A 26,432-nucleotide genomic window follows, 5' to 3' on the forward strand; every position below is an offset into this window, starting at 1 on the left:
CCTCAGGAGAAGGGCGGCCGAGAAGAGACGGAGCCACGCCGCTTAACAAAGGGGAAGCCCGGGGTGGGGTTGCGCAGCCCTCCATCCCTCCCGGCGCCCTCTTGCTTGGCTTTGCTGCTACTTACGCGGCAAGGAGGGGCAGCCACAGCAGCCTGCCCGGGATCAGAGCGACCGTGCCGGTGCCTGCGAGGCTTCCAGCCGGAGCGAGGAGCCGCTCGCAGCGCCCCGTATCTTTGGGAAAGGAACCAGACGCTGATTGGCCGGGGCGGGGGCGTAGGGGGACACACCCCTCCAATGAGAAGGCGGCGTGTCAGTTCAGCCGCCTGCGCCAGGAGCCGAAACGAGCGGGAGCTCTTTCGCGGCAGACCGGATTTCCTGCAGACGGGATCTACTGCAGCCTTGGCTGCTGCCTCTGGGTTAGGGCGGGAGCCGCTCCTAAAAGGCGTTATTGCTGAGGCGGTTTGACCTTGCCCACCTTTGGGGGCGGGGGAGGGAATCCACACCTAAGTCTCCCTGTGCAAACTAGATGTGGATCCAATCGGGGGGGGGGGGGAGGTATGGAGGCGTGAGGCGAAAGTATGCCCATGGTGGAGAGCCATTGGCTTTCATAGGGGCACTAGCTCTGAGATGGGAAATATCTGGAAACTTTGTGGTGGGCAGGGACCTCAGTGGAGTAAAACACTATGAAGTCCATCCTCCAAAACAGACATTTTTTCCTGGGGAACTGATCTCTCTTACTTGGAGATGAGGTATAATTCCATGGGATCCCTAAGCTTTCACAGTGGTCTCCTACTCAATCTTAGTAAAAGACCGGTACAGGTCTCCAGGGCAACTTTACAGTATTGTTGAGATTCAGAGCAGAGGTGAACAGGATAGACAACTGCTTCACAGGAATTTGTGTTCAAAAATCACTTGAAAACGGCAAGCAACAAAAAGACACGAATAACAGATGCTTCAAATAGACCAAAAAAGAAAAGCAGTTATATTGATTTGTGGCTCCCATCTTTCTTCCAAGGAACTCAGGAACTGCCTCCCCTCCTTACAACTACCTGTGTGTTAGATAAGGTTGACAAAGGGGTCACCCAGTGAATATAATCACAAGCAGGGATTGGAACTTGGGTCTCCTTGAGCCTACTCCAACACCCACAGACACTAGTCATTCAATAGTATGAATAATACAATAGCCTAACCAATATTGTGCTTAGGAAGACCATGGAAGTGAGGACGCGGGGGAAATTACATTTCTTGCAAGCATCTACAGAATACTAGAATTTTTAAAGGCAAAAAACCCAATCAAGAATTTCCCTTTTGTACAACTATAATTACTAAATAACTAATTGCCACCCCACTATTTGTTTAGGACTGGGGCTGTTCATACAGGAAGCTAAGGCAAAGGTAAACCTAGGCGGAAAGGAAAGGAAGAGGCAATTTCTAACCCATCTTTCCCTTATGTGCACATACATTGCTTGCTGATCTTTCAGGTATCAATGGAATGACCAAATAGCATCAGACATCAGTGAACAAGTATTGCTCTTCTTTAAAAACAATGTAGCAGTGTCAGCAGAAGTTCATGGAAGGAACCTGGGGGCTGGGCTGAATTCTTCCAATAAGCAGCATCTCTGGCACTTATCCAGAAATACATATATACTTTGGGTATATAGCTTAAGAGAGAAGGAAACTGAGTCATCACCTTTGGTGATAAATCTGAAGTCATGTTGAATAACAGCTCATCTTTGCATATTGCACCACGATCATTCTGGGGATGAGTTAGTGAATACTCCTGCCCCTGTATTTTCAGAGTTTGCAGCAAGGAGAAACCCACAGGAAATCTATCTACAGAATTCATTTCTACCTTTTCATCCACAAGTGGCCCAATGCAATTTACAAAAACATACTGCATATACAATTACCAAAATGTTAATATGCCAGACTGCAATGGGCCACAAAGAGTAACTTTCAACCAACTACATTCCTCTGGCATAAGAAACCAAACTTTTCTATACATTCCTCTGGTATACTATTCCAAGGGTAGTTGCTGAAGACCATCCTGCCATTTTATGAGAGGACACAGCAAGCAAGCACTTTGGGAGAAAGCTGAACAGGCTCGTGGCTTCATGTCAGGAGGGGTAGGCCTTTGGGGACTGTAGGTTAGTCAGGATGTACTTTAAAAGAAAAATGTCAGTCCACTGAGAACTTTCTTGTATTACAACACTGAAAACCTTATGATTACACACAACCTAGCATGCGTGATAGAAAACTGGGTCAGGTAGGATGAAGTGTAGGCCTGTGACTTGGACTTGTGGCAACCCATTCACATGTATACATTCAAACAGTGGAAGAAAAAGTTGACTGGGAAAAAAAACCTAGTAATATTTTTTCTTCAGTTGCAACTTACCACTTTTCAAAAATCAGGCTGCAGTCAGGGTACACCTTTGGCAATCCGCACTGCATATTAAGTACACTCAGTATTAAGGAATGTAAAAAAGTTATGAGCTCCAGTAGTCATACATAAAAATATCTTAATACCACTGATGTTAAAATTTATGTAGTTTTTGCACTAATAAATCCAGATGTCTATTCACATTTCACAAATGGGGAATTGAACCTGATTATTTGCCCATGACTGCACTAGGTCTCAAAATATGGCTGGAAGTCACATCATACAAAAACCCTGGTGAAGGAAAATAGTGTCTCATCACCGCTTCAATGGCTGACTTCTTGGGAACACAGTGCCCACCATCCTGATTTCTATAGAAGGTGCGATGTGTAACAGTTATAGGACTGTAAATCAAGCTATATTCCCCAGGACTTCATCGTTCAATACGTAACACTGGACACCTGATCCCACAAGCTCTCACTGCCATTTTCCCAGAGCATTGGCATTTTGTTCATGCTTTGCAGATGCCACCTAACAGCACTGATAGTACCTGTGACTCGTGGCTACATAAAAAGTTTATGCTTCTTGTAGTCACACATCTCCCTCACAGTAAACAATCAGGGAAAGTTTAGCAAATTGGAATGCAGGTGTCCCCTCGCCCTTTTAAGGGAAAAATTTTTATTTGTGATGCACAAAACAGGACACTGTCTGTCTATACTCAGTGAAGAGTGACTTGCTCTAGTAATCCATGACCCAAAAGAAATGTCTGCCCTCAGAGCCAGAGCCTTCTCCACAGCCTGAACCTGGTGGAATGATCTCCCCAGTGAGATCAAGGCCCTATTGGAACTCAAACAGTTCTGTAGGACCTGCAAAATGGAGCTCTTCCACCAGGCTGTTGGAGAAGACCATTGACGAGGACCCCAAATCCGACCCAACTACCAGGAAACTGCACCACCAATGACCAAATGTCCACCTCATCTGTTAAACCAGTGGTCCGCAACCTTTTTTTAGGCTGCGGACTGGTGGGGGGGAGGGTGATCCAGCCACCGCGAATGTGCGGCAGCCCATGGGCAAATGTGCATGCATGGCAGGCCCGTGCATGCGCGTTTGCACCATGTGTGGCCGCAAATGTGCATGCACGGCAATTTCACACATGCGCGCTTGCACGAAACTGCCGCACATGCATGTTTGTGCCGGCAGCCGTGCTCCCCCCCCCCGCTCCTGCAAAAAGATGCTTGCCAGGCCACAAGCTAATCGGCCAATTTGCTTATGGCCTGGGAAATTTCTCACTACGAGGGGGGGGGGAGCCGTGGCCCGGCACTGGGGCCCAGCCTGGCGGTTGGGGACCACTGTGTTAAGCCATTCTTTGTGATCTGTTACGTTATATATTAGTTATATTTTCTTAGTTACAAATGTTATAATACATTTTCTAGTTTGTATGTTCTATGTACACCACCCCAAGGTGTCAAGTGAAGAGCAGTATAGAAGCAGAACGACTAAATAAACAAAATGGTAGCCCTGGGTTGCCTCATTGTTACTACCATCTGGTTATACAAAATAACACCCTAGTTTTCCACAAGCAATAGCTAATGAAATGCATGAGGATAGGAAACCCAGCATGGTGATGTGTCACGTGATTTGCATTACTCTCATAAGGATGAGAGAAAAGTTACTGTGGAGGTGCTGATCCCGATGGCAGCCATACTGTTATGTCTAGTTACAGCCTCATTCTGCTGTTTCATAGAATACCAAAGAAAATGTGTTGGCAGCCTATTATCTTGTAAAGTTATTTTTAAGGCTAGACTAAGAACCCATATCAAGTGACTTATCCCAGTAACACTTTCACAATGATGCTGTAGTAAGATCCTCACAACTCCTTTCTTATTTTTTTGAGACAGAAATTTCATCTTTCACTTTAATATGGCACTTTTGAAAAACAACTAAAAAGGTTACGCATGAAAACAAAATAACTCAAATTTGATATGGTAGCAACTAAACTAAGTCAGGAGGGCCTACAGAATAGGCTTTTAAGTCAAAAAATTGGATTTATTGTAAATGTCACATTCACAGAGCACAAATTTCTTAACGAAAGAAACATACATTTTATGCAACTAAGCATTCTGACTGATTAAAGAAATGTTCTTTCCTTTAGATGTGTCTAAACTAACCTAAGTAAGCAGACAGAACAGAAGGAAACTTTAAATGACTTAAGCATATTTTTCATGTATTTTATAGTTGAATATGGATGAAATTGTTAGTTTATACAATATTTTATATTATATACAAAAACAATTTCATTCTTATACAAATGCAGAAACTGGATGATCTGCAGTTCATTGCAATTATTACCCCAGTCATTTGTCAGAGAAATGATAGATTATTCCATAAGAAACCAGTTATTAAAAAAAAAAAAGGGGGGGGACTTTATCACTACAAATTTTTATTCAGAAGCCCATTTTTTAAAAAAATTTCCATTATGAACTGTTTGGTCAATCAACTACAACACTTTCTAACAGACAAGGTAGAAATGGTATGGCTCAGAATCGCCCCGATCTTTCACGATCTCTTGACCGCCTTCTATCACGCTCTCGGCCGCCGCCGCCGCCGCCTCCTCCTCCTCCTCCTCCTCCACCACCACCACCTCCACCACCTCCACCACGACCACGATCTCTGGATCTAGAGCGGCGCTCACGGGACCTTGATCTAGATCTATGCCTGGCAGGGGAAAAAAAAGAATATAAGGAGAAATTATTGCAGATTGTGCATGAATAGGTAGTGATGGCATGAACAAAAATACCAAAATTAAACAAACAACACTATCTAATTTAAGGATGTTATAGAAGTCCCTGTAGCTTTAACATAGGGAGACCAGCCTCACCAGTGAAATATATGGAAAACTTTTAGAGTAGTGCTTACTTGCTAGAAAATGTTATACAAACATTTGCTAATATATAGATACTGAAAGTAAAATCCCATCTGCCCACAGCCCCCATGCAGATACCATGTCTCTTCCCCCGCTAACTGCTGCACCCTCCAATCACTTTCTCCTCATCCTCACTTCCTCCTACTGCCTCTCCCTCTTTCCTTCCCTCTTTCCTGCCACCTTCCTGCCCTTTTCTTCTGGTTTTGTTACGATTTTCCCTTTCTTCCCCAGGTAGGCATATGTGCACCGACCTTCTGGTCCGGACCACCTCAGCTTCTTAGGAAGCCGCCTCAGTAGACACTGACTTGGTGATCTCCAAAGCCTCGGGGATCTCTGAGGCGGCACTTCGGAGGCCAGAGTCACCATGGTGAGGAGAGCAGGGGTGGCGGCAGACCAGCTGCCTCACGCTGCAGCAGAGCAAGAGCAACAGCCGTGGTGGTGTACTGGCCGGCAGCTTCATGCTGCTGCAGAGCGAGAGCAGGGGTGGTGGTGTGCCAGCCGGCAGTCACACATTAAAGCAGAGCCCAGCCACCGGGAAGGCCTGCCATGTGGGGAGGTGAAGGAATGGAGGGGGTGGGCAGACGGGTTCTCCTTGTCCTCCTCCTCTGGGGGATAGGAAGGGGTGTGCCCGGCCTGCCTTTCCTTGGATCCAAGGCACCTCAGAGTGCCCCAAAGCATGCCTCGGAACAGCTGCCTCGGATTTATTTATTTATCATTTGATTTGTATGACCACCGCTCGTGGAGAACCGGCTTGCGGCGGTTTACAACATTTAATGTACCAATACATTAGAAACATTAAAATTCCCCATTAAAGCGCCCATAAGACAATAAACTCACAACAATGGCAACCATGGGGTTTGCTGCCTAGGACTGCCTTTGTCCAATTTGTTTCCGAGGCAGTCATACCTCATAGGTTTTTCGGCCGAGCTGAAGCACGCATCCCTATCCCTGAGCTTCCCCACAACCACTTAAAATATCAAGTTATATGGGTTTGCTAGGCAAACCCATAATTCTGGCCTTGAGATTTTGGGGGACATTTTTAAAAGCATTATTGTTTTTAAAAAAATTCTGCAAATTGGGTAGGGGGTTTTCCCAGGGTTTGCAGGGATACCCCCCTCTCCAATTTTACATATTTTAGTGCCATACTCTGTGGTCATGTTCAGATGGTTCCTTATCTTTATGAATTATTGTGCCTCCTTGGCTGAAATGACAGAATAACCCCATCTCTGAAAACTGCTTTCTTGGTTAAAGAACCATACACTGCTGCTTCCGTATATTTTAAGCGGCACTACAATTTCTTCCCTTACACTGCTTCAAGTAACTGAGAAACATGATTTCAATATGGTAACAGGCTCTAAAGAAATTAACAACATAATTGTTGTATAGACTTAAGGTAAAGGTATCCCCTGTGCAAGCACTGAGTCATGTCTGACCCTTGGGGTGACGCCCTCTAGCGTTTTCATGGCAGACTCAATACGGGGTGGTTTGCCAGTGCCTTCCCCAGTCATTACCGTTTACCCCCCAGCAAGCTGGGTACTCATTTTACCGACCTCGGAAGGATGGAAGGCTGAGTCAACCTTGAGCCGGCTGCTGGGATTGAACTCCCAGCCTCATGGGCAAAGCTTTCAGACGGCTGCCTTACCACTCTGCGCCACAAGAGGCTCTTGTATAGACTTAGATCCCCCCTAAAGGTTTCCATGACAAAGAGGATGAGACTCTTCACCAATACCTCCTTGCTGCAGAACATTTCTTATTCCCACCAAGCCTACTCTTGGAGGTTCCTTATTCCTCAGGAACAGCATCTTGGCATTGGAGCACGCAGAGTACTGGCACCCCTATTCCATATGCCTACAAAAATTCTAAGCAGGAACTGAACCATTAAGTCCTTCCTCCAGACTTTAAGAAGTCAACAGTCTTATCAGGAATATACAACCTGGAATACTTTTACAAGCAATCTCAACATTCCATTGAGACAATCCTTTGAAATCCTGTTTTATTATTAGCTATATATGTTGTGACACTAATCACAAAGAGTACATCTTTGTTGGTCTTAAAGGTGCTACTTCAGACCAACACGCATATTCATTTGAAACTAATCACTTAAGTATGCTTGATTCTGTTCCCTACTACCTTTGATTCGTATATGTACTTGCTACATGAAAACACCCTAACATAGTTTTGGACAGTTTCTTAGCTTATCAGCCTGTTGATAATTTAGTGATTTCTGTCTAACAGCAATACTGAAGTTATTTTTGTCACTGTTAAATGTTGGCATTATGTCTATAGGGGCCATCAGTATTAATCTCTTAGATCCTAAAAGGCACAGTAAGCAACAGTTTTAGTGAATACCAAATTTGTTTTACCACAACTGAATAGCTTATTGAATCAATAGACCAGTTCTACTTAGCTCTCTGGTAACACTTATGCTCTTCAATCATCGCATTATGACACCACCACCTGTACAGTAAACTAATCAGGTTGCAACTTCCATCAGAAACAATATGGCAGCAACTTCTCAAACACTGAACCCAGTAACCCTTAGGCAGACATTATTTATATTCATTAATAATATTAATTGAAATGTAAGGTTAAGTGACCAAGATTTGTGACTCTAGATCAGTTTACAGCATCATCAAGAGACAAATTAGTGAAGGTGGGAATATGCAGTATCACATCAATACTGCTGCTTTTAACCAAAATTGTGGAAAAGCGCGTATTTTAAAAATTGTACGCAGCAGTTTTTAAAACATTACTTACTTCTTGCGGCGGCGGCCATACAGTTCACGTCGCAACTCTCGAGAAATGGGTTTCAAATGCATAAAGTTACAGAAACCGCCCCGTGTACACTCCCTGAAAAAAAGTAATTGAGCAGGTTTTGAAAAGGAAATGTTATATTTCTGCTCTCTGGAGTAACTTTGTAAATGTTACCATAGCAGACAAAAAGACTGGTTAATTACCCCATTTCATACTGGCGGCAGCAAGCTTCTCTGAAGTCTGTCACAGGGGAGAGCTCAGCATGAATTGGCTGTCCATTAAACCAGCGGTTGTTCAGATCAATCACAGCTTTTTCTGCATCTTCTTCACGTCGAAACTGAAAAGGTATGTTTACAAAAATGAAGCCTCTCTATATCAATGGATGTTCAGTGTAAATTCTTGAACAGTGAACCCAAAAAATTATCTCACAGGCCCAGTCAGGTTGATTTACACAGTCTGACCTCCAGGGTAATGACTACACAGGCAACTAAACATTTCTTGCAGAAATTGTGAAATACTAATTTGGACTCTCCCAAAATTACAAAGTATAGGATAAAGTTTTAACCAATCTCAGAATTAGCATGGCTGTATTACACCAAGAGGATAAGAAATGTTATGACAATAATTCAGGTTGTGTTATACGTAGTGTGACTGATTCAATGCTGAAGATTATGCAGGGCTGATGAATTGCAGACCAACTGGGGCACACTCCCTCCTCCCGACCCCAATATCTTCTGGTGCCAGCCTGGAACCCAAAATACTGTTGAAATCCCAGGAAATAAATGTGTTACTCTCAATATTTCATGAGTATGTCAGATACCTCTAAGCCAAAATAAAACATGGTATTTTGGGTTTAATGTTAGCTCACAAATATCCCTAGATATAGCATCAATCCACTGTCAGTCTTATTTAATGCTTCTGATGTGACAGTATAATTTGGTTACAACTGCTTTAATATATCGCTCTTCAAATTCTTTCATTACCTTAAAGTGTAATTCTGTTAAGAATAATTATGGAATGAATTTCAATAAAATGCATTTTCTTCACAAAAGGATCTAAAATACTTATCCAATAGTATTTACCAAGTAGCTCCAATTATGAGTCATACTGAGATGTGTAAGTATAAACTTGAGAATTTATATATTCATAATAAAATGCTTCAGACTAGTCTGTAGAGCTAGGGATAGTCTTCTGCTCTGGGTGCACAAGTTGTAATACATGGCTTGTATATGCAGCTGCTTGAAACACAGGGTGGGACTGCACACATATTTTCCCTCTGAAGTTTTGAAATACATGAGCAAAATCCAGTTAAAAGATTCAAATACAGATCTTAATATTGTAAGTACTTCTACATACAGGTCTCCCTTGATGGACTATGACAACAGTTCAGGATAAACTATCCAAAAATATGGTAAACATGCTCTAAGAAACCTACTTTTCATAAAGCAAAACTTTTAAATATTTATTTATGTGACTTTTATGGGCTCACTGAATCACCATTCAAAATGTGTTTTCAAACACACTATGCAATACGTCTTCATTCTGATCAACACATTTGTCTTTATATCATACCTTGACGTATACATTTCCAACAAGATGATCACCAAGATTATCACAGACGTTCATTTCCTCTACTTCACCATATTTTTCCTCCATTTCTGTGAAGACCTCCTGAATTTAGAACACACAAAAAGATCATAGTATTAATTTGATATGTCTGTAGTTTACAGGCATTGTCAAGCCTATAAATTGATGCTATTAACTGCAAACTAAACATTACATCTCATTCTTCTGTTTCTTTTTTTGGCTACAAGCAATCTTGCTTATTGCAGTGTTTATAAACAGTGAGGCAACTTTTACCTCACATCTGAAACATAAAACTTCTTTGTAATCTATTAATAACTATTTCAGGCGATGCTACAGCTCTGAACTAGATTGTTTGATTAAAGCCTTTCCTCAAAGTCACACCAAGTGAAGAGCTCAAGATTTTCAGCAAGCATCCTCCTGAACTCCCACAGCCCCAAACCATCTGCACATCTATTATCATTTGTCAATCCACACCTCCTGCTTCCACTTATCTTGTTCAACTGTAAATATTCCTGGACGAGACTATGGGTGAGTCCAAACTAGTCATTGGACAATACTTCTGTTTGGATGTGTGCACAAGCTGTTTCTGCATTTGCCTCCTTCCCTTCAGCAACATCTCATGCTGTTCTAATAGTTGCCTGGCCTTCAGAAGCAGCATTTTGGGTAGCACTTATAAAGAAGGCAGATATGTTCAGTGACTAAACTCTTTTAACTTTTTATATATTTTAGATCTAATGCTATGATCCTTCTTTGTACCATACAATGCCAACAAATCATCATCATCAAAATATTAAAAATAATTCATTATACTGACAGAGTTCTGACTGAAACTACTGATTTTCTTTTTCCTTCAAGAGAAGCTTCATAACTTTAATTTCTGTTACAATGTATCATTCAGTCTAACGTACCTCAAAGAATTCATCATAATGTTCTTGCATTTCAACATCGCTCACAGCACCTGCAAACATCAAGTCATATTAGTTAGAGTCTAGTTTCTAACTGTAAAAAGGACTTTGAGCACATCACAAAATATTCTTAAGAGAAATGTCAGAAGAAGCCATCTACTGGAGTAAAATATGTGTAATACAAAGCTAACCATTATGAGTGAACCATCAGAAATTCCGTAAGGCTCTAAAGAAAGAAGATCAAAGCAATTTTTTAAAAAGTTTTATAACATCCCAATGAAGGAACAAATTTATGGAGAAACTGGCTTAATCTAAAGAAGAAAACTGACTTAATCTAAAGAAACTGATCTGATGATTAGCTCCAACTGTTTTAGTTTTAACACAGTAGTTTTTCATAACCACCTTTGGATTACCGGGAATCAAATAAGGAGCCAGTAAGACATTCTATAAGGGAATTTCAAGTTAAAAGATTATTAATCTTAAAAGCAAATATACTAAAATTTGCTTGCTGGTGTAATTAAAACAACTCACAATCAATACAATTTACGGAATACATTTATTACACTAGCATTTTTTCATTTTCTCAAAATGCTGATGGCTGTTTTTTCCCCCTAGTCTGCTCATCAACCAATTATGTTTTTCACAATTCTCTGGAACAGTTAAAGCAACTAATTCTTTATTACGTCTTGTCCTTGCCAACAACTAGTTCACCTTTTCATAAGAAAGCAGGTGAAGGCTTTATACATTTCAAAGTGGCATGTATGGCAAAAACTGACAGCTCTACAGTGGTTCAAAACACATTCATGCAATTTTAAAACTAGTTTTGTTTGTGAATATCTGATAAATGGCCTGATCCAATGGAACAATTGTAGTCATGGAAAGCATTTCCTTGTTTCACATTGTGGAACATTCTAGAATACTGCAGGATCTGCAATATTCTAGCATGGGAGAACTCAATAGATTTTCATATGCATCTATTCCCAACCGTCCAATGTAAATAAAGAAAAAATATCCCAGTCAATTGGATCCATGTCTGTTAAACTATGGCTACAATGACCTATGGCTACTCTGATGTCTACAGTATAATTAAAGAGGGACTCGTCAAATTACACTCTAAATATTTAGATTGTGTTCTCCATATACACAATGTACTGAAAACCTTCCATCATAAGCTTTTAAAAATGTATTAAATTATCCCAAACCTGCTACAGAGAGTTTAATAGTCAACCACTTTCTCATACATGTGCCATCAGCAAAACTGCACTGGCAGGATTTGAATATTTAATTTTGTGTTTCTGGAAGATGGTAATCAATTGTTGCCATATGTTGAGTGTACTGAACCTTAATACAACCATTCTCCTGTAAAAAAACTAAACAAACCAAATTAAGTGATGGTGCAGTATTAGGCTGAATACACCACCAGAAGACTAGACTAGAAAGAACTGATGCTACTGCAGGATATCCTTGGAAAATAATAGTTAAACAATGGAAATATTTGCTAGCCAAATTATCTGTAACATGCATTGCTTAAACAGCCCAAAAGCTGTTGGTTTGTTAAGTATAATTACCATCTGAAGTCATGGTTTTAACCTCTATGTTTGAATCCATTAAAATGACTTTTAAAATGATTTGCTACCACAACTACATTTGTTTAAGCCAGTGATTCTCTTGGCAAATTAATATTTAACACCTCCACAGCAGACCATGTGGCTCAAGTATGCATTAATTACCAGATTGGTGAAAATTTTAGCCCAAGCATATTGTTTAGCAGTGCAAGAACACTGTAAATAGATTTTGCATGACGATAAATTCCCTAACATTGCATTGTTTAACTGCTTCACGAGCAAATCGCAGATTAACTCAGTTCTTTTCCTTTTACTCACTTCTACTGGTATACAGTAGACAAGTAGCTTTTTGCCATTCAGAACTGCACAGGCATTAATAATTAAGGTGAGACCGTCCCCACACTCCCCATCTCCCTCCCCATACTAGATGAAATACCCACCAGTTAACAATTTCAGATTTTAAAAGAAAGTAAGTAATTTTAAGTAGACTTATGCAGAGATCTCAAATGATTTTAACATCTACACAGCTGGGAAAGGTATTTGGATTAAATATGCTGATGGCCTAGTTTTAGATAATATTATTGTATATTATTAATTAAATATATATATATATATATATCAAGAACACTGAAATGATAGGAACCAGGGGCAGGCATGGGATTGACAGCAATGGCTTAAGGAGACTTTTAAAAGTGTTCCTTAAAAAAAAAACAATGATATATATAAAATGGGAGGTAGCCAAAGTTTCAGAAGAAACAAAATGTCTTGGCATAAAAGGAATTAGGATAAAAAAATTCTTGAGTCATTTAAATTAAAGGCAGTCAGTTTGCTCCGTTAAACTAAAAATGGTAGACCAGCTTCAGTTGACACTGAGCTCTGACAATCAAGCCCAGGGAACCAGTGAAGGAACTTGTATGAACTTACAGCGCAAACCGTCAGCAGACTGGGAAGAGTTTTGAGGGTTACGGTAAATGTTCAAGAGGGCAATGGTCTGAAATACAAAACGCAACAACTTTATATTATGGAAAATAAGTTTAACAAGAAACTGGTTTCCTTGTGGTGATGACTTTTAGCTGAGTCTCAGTGCTGAAAGAGAGAATGTTATTTCTCCCCAAAAGGGAAATACGTGCCACTCAACGTGTGAGCATTCTGAATCACCCTAACATTAAAAAAATAGAGATTTCACAACACTTATTATTGTATTTATTTAAATTGCAAACAGCACCGGAGTACTGTTTTTGTACTCAAGTACATAATTATATTTGACCCTTAAGTCATAAATATGTCTATGAATTGTCAGGAACTAGTCTCCGCTGTAACATACAATTATAATGTTGTTATGAAATCTCTATTCCCTAAGAATGTTAAGATGAAATAAACCCAAATTTAACTTACCGTATATGGCAAAAATGCCTGTACCTTCAAATTAAAAAAAGAAAAAAAGCCATTTGATAAATGCCCAGTGCTTACTTTTAAGAAGATAAAAAAGAGAACATGTTAATGTTTGTGTCCTCACAGTTTTGAACCAAAAAATACAGTAAGCTTGTCCTTACTGATTGCCATTCTTTTTGCAAAGCCAAAGGCATTTAACAAATTCTTGATCAGTGTGTAAGAGTTCCGTCACTTGTCCTGTTTGCAACAGCTTTATGTCAGCAGCTCAGAAGCCACATGATTTTCTCATATTTAGGAATGGGCTCTTTAACACCATTCTTAAAAAAAATTTCTCCAACTGTGGGACTTACAGTGTGAGCCGTCAGCCGTCTGTGCACTGTTTTGGGGATTACGATAGATGTTTTGAATCAAGATGGTCTGCGGGGAAAAAAAATAAAAAGGGGAATTCTACTGGCTGCTGTGCATATAATAAGACAATTGCAAAGAGACAACTTTTTCTGAACAGCTTAATATTCCATTTTATTCAAGTGGTATGCTATTTTCTCCTCTTCGGTAATTGCTCAGTGTCTTGAAACACCAATCAAACTATCATATTATGAAAACAGTGCTCGATTTCACCAAGAAGCCGCTTTATTTGGCTTATCTAAGGAAGCATCCTTAGTTGACATCCCCAAAGAGGAATTCATCATCCAGTCTCTATGTACTTTGTAAAGCAGATTTCAAATTATAATCTAATTTTAACTCCATTCAGTACAGAGGTTTACAAAAGCCCACGGCATACAACACCATTGTACCAAAGGTCACAGCCACAAGCGATACATCTCCACTTTCTCTTATGAAGCATTTTCTTGGTGGAATTTCTGTTTAAATAATACGAGTTTCTAAGTGTCCACTTTTTGTAGATCTTTAAAGAAAGAATATCCTTTCAGTCTTTGTGCTTTCTACTTGAAGAGTTTGCCCAGGCAGACTTGAAACCTTACATTTGTATCGTTCTTCTTAATATCAAGTTGTCTGAAAAAACAAACCATGTTTAAGTTAGTAATCTAACATCTTAAGAGTTTTAAAGTCCATATTAGTGTAAGCTGCTTAAAGTTATTCAAATACTGTTAGTTTGCATGACCTTTCATTCAAACTGAATGTACTGGTTCATTAAATAACTATTTTTAGACTTTCTTTTTACAAAACCAGCCAGTGTTAACAACCTGTCTTTGGCTACACATAAGTGGGTGATTGCTGTCTAAACTGTCCCCGGTTTGCAGCAATCCCACTGACTTTAAACCTCAATGTTTTATGCTCATGCTAGCTGGCAGAAATCTCTACAGTCATTTCCTAACCCTCAGGTAGTTTGTCCAGTGTCTTAGCATCCCAATAAGCACAACTACTTGATTACAAGTAAATGGGTCACCATCATCTCAAATTTAACTGCTTTATGTTATCTGATGATGATTGGAAGGCAAGCACAACCGTCTATATATAAAAATGTGATACATGCATTAAGGGACTGGTCTGAAGATCATGATATTAGTGAAAATGCCAGAAAAAGGCTTAAAAGTTCTGCTGTTCTAAATTCAGAGGAAATAAAATCATCTAGTCACTATTAGCACCCTTACAAATACAGTGGGGAAAAACATTAAACACTTCTTTTGTCACAGCCAGTTTAAAAGTGAATATGCTGTACTATATGCTCATTAATTCATTCTAAACAGCAAACAAGCAAATCACTAAATACTGATTTGCAAATCTTGTTTGAAAATGGGTCTGCTAGGAAAAATCTGTATTTTCCACTGCTGGTACTTGGCCTTTGGAATGTCTTCTCCCTCTAGGCTCATCTAGCGCCTCCCTTACTGTCCTTTGGGTGCCAAAACATTTTTTTACCCAGCTTTTAACTTTTTAAAGCTGTTTTTAATAATCTGCTTCTAGCCTGTGGAGTACTTTATGAATGTCATTTAGTCTATGGAATGTTGGTTTCATGATTCTTAAATTGTTTTTATGGCTATTGTTTTACTTTGTGAGCTACCTTGAGTAAATTTCTGGGGAAACAACATCAGCTTTCTGAATAAATTTTACTACTGGAAGAAAATGAATTGGGGTTTTCCTCATTTCACAGTATTCTTTTATTTTAAAAATCTATCCATCTGTACCAACAAAGTTAGGTGCAGTACAGAGTATTAAGCATTTACCATATCCAAATATCACTACAGCAGCATATCACACCAAAGGTTACCACTGGCTGACCTCTACTACTGGTGAACTTAGAAAAACATTTCCTGAAATGATTAAAGGTGAAAAGAATTTTAAAAGATAGGTGGTAAAAATAAATTGCAACACTGAGGTAAATCTATAAACAAAACTTTTAGAGATTCAGAAGACTTATATCAGTATATCTAAAACTCAGAAAGTCATGCCTTCATTAACAGTTGTGCATGGCCATTTTACAAACAAAAAGAAATTACACAAACCTGGCTAAATGTTGGCTTATTGTGCAGTCTAGAACATCGGTCTCCATGACGACATGCTCCAATTTTGAAATAAAAAGAACAGTTGACTCTGAAAGCAAAAACCACAAGATCTTTGTAGGTATCTATGATGCCCCTGTTGACTTCCCTCCCTCCATATATTTAATAATAAGCACTGTGTTGCATTAAATATTCATTAAATATGTAGGTTCCTCTGTCCAGTAACTTCCCTTTTCCCAATTCCAAAAGTAAGGCAACTCAGTATTTGATAATGATGGTTTCCAGCAACAGAAATCATCATAGAAGTTTAATAGGGCAAAAAGATCAACATTGCATTTGCAACATATATTTGCATGCTACCATGAAGAATGTAATCAAACAATGTCATGGGCCTCTCTGTCTATAAGTCATGTATTTGTCTTGCTTCCTCACTCACTCTTCCTTTATGAAAGGTTTTTTTCCTTATTCTTGCACAATATCTAAGAAAGCTTTAAAGTATAAATGTACACGTCTACATCATAAAATACGTTTCATTTTAATCTGCATTTTTTCAGCATATTTGTGTAACAAACAGTACTGATGCACCTAAATCAGCCCAAGATCCAAACCTCAAATGATTACTAGAGATACCATATTTTAGAAAGTGGTTTTCAGTGGTGAAGAACTGCCTACTAGGTGGGTCAGCACTGCTGCCATGATTAGATCTAAAGGCAATGTTCAATCAAGTCTATTTTGGGCTTTTAATCCGCTGCCTAGATAAAATGGGGGTTCAAGGTAGGGCCCTTAAATGGCCACAATTTTTCCTCCAAAGTTGGGGACGGAGGGTGACAATAGGAGAGAGATGCTGATGACATCCAGCTATATCTGCTGATGAACAGTCAGATTTTTCCTCAACATGACAGATGTTTGGAGGCTGTGGCAGAATGGCTCAAACTGAATCTAGCTAAGGCGGAGGTCCTCTGGATGGGTTGGCAAGCCTTAGATGGGTCGCTACAGTTCTCAACTCCTGTAGGTGTCCAATTAACAACTTTGGTGACTGTCAAGAGCCAGGGTATGATCCTGGGTGTCTCCTTGTCTATAGAGGTCCAGGTCACAAGTCTGGCTTTTTATCATTTTTGCCAGGTGCAGCAGTTAGTGCCCCATCTAATGAGTCTGACCTAGTTACTGTGACTCATGCAACAGCCATCTCCAGATAGGATTATTGCAACTTGTTCTAGGCAGAGCTACCCTTGAAGCTGCTCTGGAAACTTCAACATCCAGAATGCAGATGCACAAGTCCTTACATGGACTCAGTAGGAGACACATATAAAACGTGTGCTCTGGCTCGATTGCAGACTGAATCAGATTCAAGGTCTGAATGACAGCCATTGTACCTGCGAGACCACCTCTCCTTGGATATCCCATTGCGCTAGGCCTACAGTTGAGGCCTGAAGTGACATCTGAACTATGCTATTCTCCCCACCAAATCCTTGTTTATAGGCCATATTGGGCTAAGAAGATCCTCCCACCTCCTCTCTCCTTTTTTTAGGATAAGAATAACTACTAGAAGGCGACTGTAATTTGATTTAGATTTTGTTAATTTAGTAATGTTGTTTTTATTGCCATATTTTATCTAGATGTGATTTTATGATATAAACCACCTTGAGTTCATGAGATAAGAGTAGGAAATAAGTCGCAAATTCATCCTTAGTTCTGAAAAATGGTCTGCATCAACTACTGACCAAACCAAGTCCACCTGTGTTTAGGCCTTAAAGCTACAAACCCCACAGTATGGTCACGAACCACATCTAGTCTAGTAACACTTATGCTTTCAAAATCCCATTCACTACTTGTGTTAAAAATGCTAGACTCTTCACTGGCTAGAAAGGTCTATAATCAGTTTAATCTAGCTGCACAAAATAGAGGCCTATACCTTATTATTTTGCACCTCTAAAGCTGTTTCACTTAAATTTGCTCAGAAATGGATGACTGTAGTAGAAAGCGTGATGACAATACTGATTCAGTGATTGAGAGCATTGGGAAAATCAAAGCTCAGTGCTAGTGATTATTAGGAGAGGGAGGGAAAATAAACTGGCCAACACTGGAATGCCCTTTGAAAGGGCTATGATGCAGCCTCATTTGATATATTGTGCAAAGTTTGATTGCCATATCTTAAAAATGATTCTGGATATAGTACTGAAGGCATCCAAGATGATCAAGGGATTGGAGAAGCTTTATATGATGAAACAGTAGAAAGCCTGGGACATTTCAGTCTCAAAAAATATGGTTGTAAGGGTGACAAAGATAGTTTATGAAATTATGCATGGGCTGGAGAAAGTAGATAGACTAGAACTCTTAAGACTAGAACTCAGGGACATCTAATGAAAGTGAGGTGCAGAGGCCCAAAAGAGACAAGAGGAAGTGCTACTTTATTCAATGAGGAATTACATAGTGGAATTTACTGCCAGATGTACTGGTGTCCACAAGTGCAAATTATTTTAAAAGAATTACACAGATTGTTGGAGGATAGATATATCAATGGCAACTAACAGTGGAGGGTAAAGGGAACCTTATATACAGCAGAAACAACCCTCTGCATACCAGTACTGGAAGGTTGGATCAGAGGAAAGGCCTTGCCACTATGACCTGTTTGCTGACCCTGGTTGGCTGTTTCTGAAATACAGGTTGGTCTAGATCAGGGGTCCTCAAACTACGGCCCGCGGGCCAAATCCGGCCCCCGGACGATTTTTATCTGGCCCGCCGGGTGTTTTTCCCTCCAGCCGCCTGTCAGCAGCCGACTCCCTGCGGTGCGCATGTGTGAAATTTGAGCTGCAATCTCTGAGTCCCGCCTTTTCTCCGTCTCTTCATTCTGTCTCTGGCGTGATTGGAGGGATAACGAGTGTGCCTGTGGAAAGCCAGCGGCTGCCTGATCGAGGTTAAAAACAAGCTAGGATTTTTTTTTTTACGTTAGGAGAGCCTTTTTTCTTAAGTTGGTTAGTTGGCTTGAGCTTAGAGTAGCAACAGGAAAATGAGGTTTACAAAGCAGCGCAGGGTCTGCAGCGCACAGCGGCTGCCTTAGAAAAACTGCTCTTGCAAGGATTTTAATCTTTACCCCCCCCCCCCCCACCTTCCCGTCGGATCTCTTTTGCCAAGCTCTTTTTGCTGCTTTCCTCCGAAGAGAGACCCGCCCCCCCACCACGTTAAAACAATTAGGATTTTTTTTTAACATAAGGAGAGCCTTTTTTTGAAGTTGGTTAGTTGGTTGGGGTGGTTTCTAGGTGGGTGGCATAACAATGATAATGCAAATTGTCAGTGCTCAGAGGAAATGCAAATGGTCAGTGCTCAGTGTTATTGCATGGGAACTTAATCCAGCTCTGCAGACAGCGAAGGAGTAGGAAACCCAATTTAATTGACAGTAGAAGAAGAAGAAGAGTTGGCTCTTATATGCCGCTTTTCTTTACCTGAAGGAATCTGAAGCGGCTTACAATCCCCTTCCCTTCCCCACAACAGACACCCTGTGAGGGAGGGGAGGCTGAGAGAGCCCTGAGATTACTGAAGAAGAAGAGTTGGTTCTTCTATGCTGCTTTTCTCTACCCAAAGGAGTCTCAAAGTGGCTTACAGTCACCTTCCCTTTCCTCTCCCCACAACAGACACCCTGTGAGGGAGGGGAGGATGAGAGAGCCCTGAGATTACTGAAGGAGAAGAAGAGTTGGTTCTTATATGCCGCTTTTCTCTACCCGAAGGAGACTCAAAGTGGCTTACGGCCGCCTTCCCTTTCCTCTCCCCACAACAGACACCCTGTGAGGTGGGTGAGACTGAGAGAGCCCTGAGATTCATGCTCGGTCAGATCAGCCTTTATCAGTGCTGTGGTGAGCCCAAGGTGGCTGGCTGCATGTGGGGAGTGCAGAATTGAACCTGGCATGCCAGATTAGAAGTCCACACTCCTAACCACTACACCAAACTGCATTTATATTCTGATTGCTATTCAGTTGTGTATGATGTTGTATGCTGTGTGCTGTGTAAGCCCTGGTTCACACTGTTGTGATCTCTGAGCAGTGCAAGTTCAGCCATGTGCTTGTATGGCTGAACTCACATTAAATTTGGAAGAAAAAAGGCATATGTGCCTTCTTTTTTCCTGCAGTGGAATCTGATTGCATGGGTCTTAATCTCACCTATGCAATCAGATTCCTATGCGAGTTCACAAATCGCAGTGCAGTTTGCACAGGGTAGTGTGAACTGGAATGGTGGTGGAGGGACCGACTCTGTAATTGTGCCGGTTCCCACACCACACCAGTTTGAGCCTGAAATAAAAGTGGAGTTCCACCAATATGGGCACTGGTGAGGCTTCTTCATTTTATCTTCAAAATAAGATATGTGCAGTATACATAGGAAATTGTTCAGTTTTTTTTTTTAAAAAACGATAGTCCGGCCCTCCAATGGTCTGAGGGACAGTGAACTGGCCCCCTGTTTTAAAAGTTTGAGGACCCCTGGTCTAGATGGATCACTGCTCTGATCTAGCTTGGGCCTTATGTTCTTATCTAGTAAAGGTAAAGGTATCCCCTGTGCAAGCACCGGGTCATGTCTGACCCTTGGGGTGACGCCCTCTAGCGTTTTCATGACAGACTCAATATGGGGTGGTTTGCCAGTGCCTTCCCCAGTCATTACCATTTACCCCCCAGCAAGCTGGGTACTCATTTTACCGACCTCGGAAGGATGGAAGGCTGAGTTGACCTCAAGCTGACTGCTGGGATTGAACTCCCAGCCTCAAGGGCAGAGCTTTCAGACTGCATGTCTGCTGCCTTACCACTATGCGACACAAGAGGCTCTTTCTTATCAAGTATGGAGGACTAAATTACCAGATATGTATTGGATAAGTATGCACCTCTTTGATACATAAACTTAAAGTATTTTAGAACTGGCAGTAATAGTTTCCCCTATGGCTCACAGAAATCATTCTTGATTGATGTTATATATTAGTGTTCTTGATTAGGAGCTACACAACTGTCTTATAATGAATCATCTAGCTTAGCGATCCCCAACCTGTGGGCCACAGACCAAATGTGGTCCTTCGACTAATTGGAGGTGGGCCCCGAAGGACTCCTTCTCCACCCCCCCCCCCGGCCCTTTACTTCATCCCCCCCCTGGCCCTTTACAACACACTTCGGGTGTCATTGTCTCCCATCACTCCCAGATGGGACTATCTCGTTGCAGAGAAACAAGCTCAGGGTTCCCATTGATTTGTCATTGTCATGAGTTCAAATTTCCATGAAAATAAAATATTCCTTATGTTCATTGTTGTGGCGTGTCTGTATTTTGAAGGGATGTTTAAACATTACCATAGAGATCAGAGAGCGTTAGGGCAGTGGTTGAGAGTAGAGGAGTAAACTACCCCCCCCACCGGGCCTCAGTAAAAGGCGTTGTGTGGTCCCCGGTGATAAAAAGGTTGGGGACCACTGATCTAGCTCAATATTGTCTGACTAGCAATGCATCTCCAATGTCTCTAGCACAGAAAAATAACATTTGTTACCTGGGGTACTTTAACAGGAGCTGTCATGGACTGAACAGGGCACCTTACACATACAAAGCTGATTCTCTACCACTGACCCAAGGCCGGTTACAAACTAGTACTGTTTATACAACTCCACAGGAAAGCTGTTCATCAGAAACTTCTCAAAATGTGGTTATTTTAGCAGTCACTAAGTTGTTCTTGCTGGAAGCTGTGCTCAATTAAAACAGCTCTTCATGGTTCTAAATTATTTCAGAAACAACTATTTTAATGTATATTAGTTTTCCTAACATATTACCACCTGTGAACCCAGAATGGTGTAGACTGCAAATCATTGTAAATTAAAGCCCATATAAATACATGAATGGTTTAATTTCCTTCTCCCAAATCTAAAACATCTACATTATTTCCATTTAAAATGGAGTTAAATTTAACAAGCAGATACAGCATGTGTACCCCTGATCAATGACAAGATTTGGCATCAGATCCTATTACTCCTTCTTCTAGATATGATTCTCCTCTCAAGGGCAAAGTGGAAAGTGACAGTTTCTGCCTGAGGAAATCTTCCTCCAGGATGCAACCAATCTACTTATGTGAAAGGATTCAGAGAATGCAACACAGGGTTCTTAGATAATAAACTGCAACCCTTAAGGGGAATTTAGAATACTTTGACCTTAATTGTAAGCCTAGCAATGCCATCGTGTTTTAAATATGGGATAACCAGCATTTGCTAGATCCTGCAGTTCAGAAAGACCCATTTTATTAGATGCTTAGAGTGTTTAGAAATGTGTTTTGCAAGGAAGTAATCCTTAACACTATTTCGCTCCCTTATATATTTGGGAAACAGCATCCTGGGAGGAGACTGTCCAGGGCCCTGGTCTGTCCAGGTCCACCCTGATTGGCCCTCCCCCTCCAGCTCCCACCCTCCCTCCTTGCCTGCTAGAAGCCTTGTGGCTGCAGCCTCCATTGTTGCCCACGAGGAAAGAAGCAGCAACAGGGCTTTGTGGCCTGCAGGTACGCTTCTGCTGGGAGGGAGCCCATTTTTAAAATGGGCTTTGATACTAGTTTTAATCCATAAATAGAAATTAGTGTTGCTTGCAATCTGCACTGTTTATTCACCCAACCCCCAGCAACATGTTGATCTACTTAAAACTATTACAACAAATAGATTTGCCTTATAGCTATGTGCTACCACTTTCAGATATTAAGAAAGAAATGGAGGAGAAAGTTAGAATAATTATAATGCAGGGAACTTAGGCTCACTTGAGTGGAGTCTGCAATAGTCAAAATGCAGGACATCATTTTAATCTTCTTCCACTTGGGCAAGGGCACATACATGTATCCACATGTTGCCAAATATGAGCAAAGAGTTTATTCGTGAAAATTTATATGCCTCCTCTTCACAGTCTTGCTCATGATATCTTACAATTCAAATAATAAATTGGTATAGCTTGGTGTAGTGGTTAGGAGCGGCAATTTCTAATCTGCCAAACCGGGGTTGATTCCTTGCTCCTCCACATGCAGCCAACTGGGTGACTTTGGGATTGCCACTGTTCTGACGGAGCAGTAATCTCAGGGCTCTCTCAGCCTCACCTACCTCAGGTTGTCTGTTGTGGGGAGAAGGGAAGGCGACTGTAAGCCACTTTGAGCCTCCTTTAGGAACTGAAGAGCGGGGTATAAAAAGAACTCTTCTTCAATATAAGAACAAGTCATTAAAAGAATGCTTGTATAGGAATCCATCTGCATTCTTATACATAAAAATGCATACATTTAGACTTGCTCAACACAACATCAGCATGAGCTCCTAGTGAGATCTACAAGTCTCAATCCTACTAAAACTATCAGGAATGTCCTAAAGGTATTTTCGGAGAGTAATCTCCATCGAGCCGTGATCTGGATAGGCCACTCTCCCATTTTAGAAGCTAAACAAGGTCTGCCCAGGTCCAGGGTTGCCACGCAGAGACATGCAATGGCAAAGCGCCTCTCAACGACTTCTGCCTCGAAAATCCCATGTGCCTGCCCTAAATCAGCTGCGACTTGATGCCCCTCCCCCGGAGTCCTTTTAATGGATTGTGTAGAAAAGAGAGAGAGAGAGGCCAACTTTTCATTGCGGGAGTGGGCAAGAGATTAGCTAAGAGGTAAAGAGAGGGCCGAGAATCGCCCTCTTTCCCGCCGCAACCGAGCATGGGGGGAGGGGGGGGAAGCGGAACTCGTCGCTGCCGGCAGCCCGCCATTAGCGCCTCTTCTCCTTTCCCAGAAGGGAGCGCGCGCGGCCGTTATGACTGCTGCCCACCGCGCGATTTTTTCAGACGGGGGGGGAGGGGTGGCGGGTGCGCGTGCGCCGGCAAGTTCTCCTCGGGAGCGCCGCTGAAGTTCGCACGAGGGAGTCTCCGGCGGCAGCAAAGGCAATCAAGAGCCAAAAGGCTCGCGCACGCGCTAGAGTGTTTTTATGGCCAGGACGGCAGCAAACTCGCCCCTCCCCGCCCATGCGCGATCGTGCGTGTGTTTCTGCAAAAGCGAAAAGGCTCCTCGTGGGGAACTATTGTTATGCTTGGCCCCACCAGGATGCCGTCGGAGGCCCCGCCAGCCTCCCCGTCCCCACCCCCACCTTTCCCCGCTCTTATGCGGGACAAGATAGGCCCTCTGGAAAAGGAGGGGGCGACCGCCACTCACTTGTCTTTCTCGGTGCCGAAGATGGAGGCCAGGTACTCCGCCATCTCCCACAATCTGCCTTACCCGGCCGCCCGCCCGCCGGACGCCTCGGCTCCCAGAGCGTGCGTCACAGCGCCGCGCCGGAAACGTCCTCCGCCCCACGCTCTCTAGAACGATCGAACTCCGGCGACCAATCAGGGCGGAAAGGTGGGGCTAGGGGATGTTCTACGCATGCGTCTATGCTCGCCGCCGGCCAGTTATTTTTGTGGGCTTCCGCCCGTTTGGGTTTTTTTTTTTTTTTTTTGCCATGTCCGCCATTCCGGGGTTACGTACGCTGCCCTTGCTGTAGAAAGTTTACCCCCTCCCATCATCCTTGCACTGCCAGCCTTCTGTGCTGTTGAGGTTGATGCTTTTATTTCTGAGAAAAATAACCCATTTCTGAGTCACGAAATGACATTTGCATCTGATGTACATAGTTTTTAAAGTTGAGAATTAGCAACATTCTGAATTATTGTGCCCAGATTCTTATGCTAGTACCTTTGTATCTGACGAGTGCGGAATGTCGTTTTAAGTAAACGTAGTCTTGTCCATCCTAGGTTTTCTGAACATTACAACCTGCCCTTTTTTCATTATGTGAGGAAGTTGTTGCTACTGAAGTTGTGCTAGCTAGTGAATATCACTTTTTACTACTTTATTAGACGTCACAAGATTTTTCCCCACAGACTGAAATTTGCCAGCATATATTTATTATATTACAGAATTTATACTCCACCTCTCAGCCCTCAGGGGTCACCAATGCAGCTAACATTAAAGCATGTGATAAAATCACATTTTTAAAATATTAAAATCAGCCCCCTCAGAGACACACAGGCACAATAAACAATTAGTAACATAACTAAAATTTGTACAAAGCCATAAAAACAATAATTAAAACATTGGTGAGGAAGGGGCATTGAATGAAATGAAGACAACGGAAGGAGACACAGAAATATCCCTGGGGATTATTCTAGATTTGGTGCCACAACCAAGAAGGCCTGTTTCCAAATTTTTACCTGAACTTAGAAGGTAGGAGCACTCAGAACAGGGGCTCTGAATATGGGCAGGCGTCTGGGGGGGCCAGCAGGTGTTCTGAGTTAGTCGGCCTCAAGCATATTCCTGGTGGAAGAGCTCCTTCTTGCAGGCCCTGAGGAACAGTGGAAGTTCGGGCAGGGCTCTGATCTCCTCAGGGAGCTCGTTCCACCAGGTGGGGGCCAGGACCGAGAAGGCTCTGGCCCTTGTTGAGGTCCGACGCACTTCTCTGGGGCCAGGGATCCGCAGCCAGTTGGAGGTGGTGGAGTGTAAGACTCTTGGGGATATAGGCAGGAAGGCAGTCTCTCATATACACTGGGCCCAAACCACGTAGGGCCTTAAAGGTGATTACCAGAACCTTAAGCTTAATCCGGAATTCAACTGGGAGCCAGCCAAGTTGTTGGAGTGCCAGCCGGATGTGGGATCTCCATGAGAATCCTGGCCACAGCATTCTGTACCAGTTGTATTTTCCACATCAAGGATGTGGGTAGGCCTGCTTAGAGCGAGTTGCAGAAGTCCAGCCTAGAGGTGACCGTCGCATGGATCACTGTGGCTAGGTGTTCTGGGTCCAGGCAGGGCGCTAGTAGCTTGGCTTGGCGGAGGCGGTAGAATGCCAGCCTCGCTACCTTTGTGACCTGGGCTTCCATTGTAAGGGAAGCATCCAGGATCACGCCCAGGTTCCTGGCGGTGTGCGTTGGTGAGAGCTGCACACCATCCAGGGTGGGCAGACGCGCTTCCTCCCATGGTTCCTTCCTACCCAACCATAGGACCTCCATCTTTGTAGGGTTGAGCTTCAGGCGACTCTGCTTGATCCATTTTGTCACTGCTTCCAGACATCTGGCTAAGGATTCTGGGGGGGGGGGGGGGAGTCAGGGCAGTCATCCATCAGGAGGAAGAGCTGGGTGTCATCCGCATATTGGTGTCAACCCAGCCCAAACCTCCACACCAGCTGAGCCAGAGGGCGCATAAAGATGTTAAATATGATAGGAGAGAGCACTGCTCCTTGTGGGACTCCAAATGTGAGCTGGTGTTGGTTAGATATTCTCTCTCCTATCACTACCCTCTGTCCACGGCCCCGGAGGAAGGAATTCAGCCATTTGAGGGCCGTTCCCCTTATTCCGGTGTTGGCGAGGCGACGAGCTAGGAGCTCATGGTCCTGTGTCAAACACCGCCGATAGGTCTAATAGTCCTGGTCTAGCTGGTGTCGGAGGTCGGCCATCAAGGCGACTAGCGCTGTCTCCACCCATGTCCGACGGAAGCCTGACTGA

General features: G+C 42.3%; 2 protein-coding genes across 5 annotated transcripts in view; both read right to left on the bottom strand.

Moving 5' to 3' along the window:
• The window catches only part of LOC143839978 (cystathionine beta-synthase-like protein), a 44,092-nt gene extending 43,760 nt beyond the window's left edge, over nucleotides 1-332 (bottom strand). Inside the window, exon 1 of the mRNA XM_077342815.1 lies at nucleotides 126-332. The gene's annotated coding sequence lies outside the window, so the exon portion shown is untranslated. The remainder of the gene's footprint in view (nucleotides 1-125) is intronic.
• A 4,070-nt stretch (nucleotides 333-4,402) lies between these two features.
• U2AF1 (U2 small nuclear RNA auxiliary factor 1) lies at nucleotides 4,403-24,285 on the bottom strand. Of its 4 annotated transcripts, XM_077342819.1 has the most exons (9): nucleotides 24,118-24,283; nucleotides 15,963-16,050; nucleotides 14,484-14,514; nucleotides 13,854-13,920; nucleotides 10,550-10,599; nucleotides 9,627-9,725; nucleotides 8,258-8,391; nucleotides 8,058-8,150; nucleotides 4,403-5,092 (listed from the first exon to the last, which is right to left on the bottom strand). In XM_077342819.1, the coding sequence occupies exons 2-9, from the start codon at nucleotides 16,007-16,009 to the stop codon at nucleotides 4,915-4,917; spliced, it is 699 nt and encodes a 232-aa protein (XP_077198934.1). In that variant the 5' UTR covers nucleotides 16,010-16,050; nucleotides 24,118-24,283; the 3' UTR covers nucleotides 4,403-4,914. The 4 variants fall into 4 exon arrangements, with proteins under 4 accessions (XP_077198934.1, XP_077198932.1, XP_077198933.1 ...); XM_077342817.1 differs by lacking the exons at nucleotides 13,854-13,920; nucleotides 14,484-14,514 and adding an exon at nucleotides 13,036-13,102 and having other exon boundaries at nucleotides 24,118-24,285; XM_077342818.1 differs by lacking the exon at nucleotides 14,484-14,514 and having other exon boundaries at nucleotides 24,118-24,285.
• Between the last annotated feature and the right edge of the window lie 2,147 nt (nucleotides 24,286-26,432).

Source organism: Paroedura picta, chromosome 6 (genome assembly GCF_049243985.1).
Source record: "Paroedura picta isolate Pp20150507F chromosome 6, Ppicta_v3.0, whole genome shotgun sequence".
Classification (NCBI taxonomy): Eukaryota; Metazoa; Chordata; class Lepidosauria; order Squamata; family Gekkonidae; genus Paroedura; species Paroedura picta.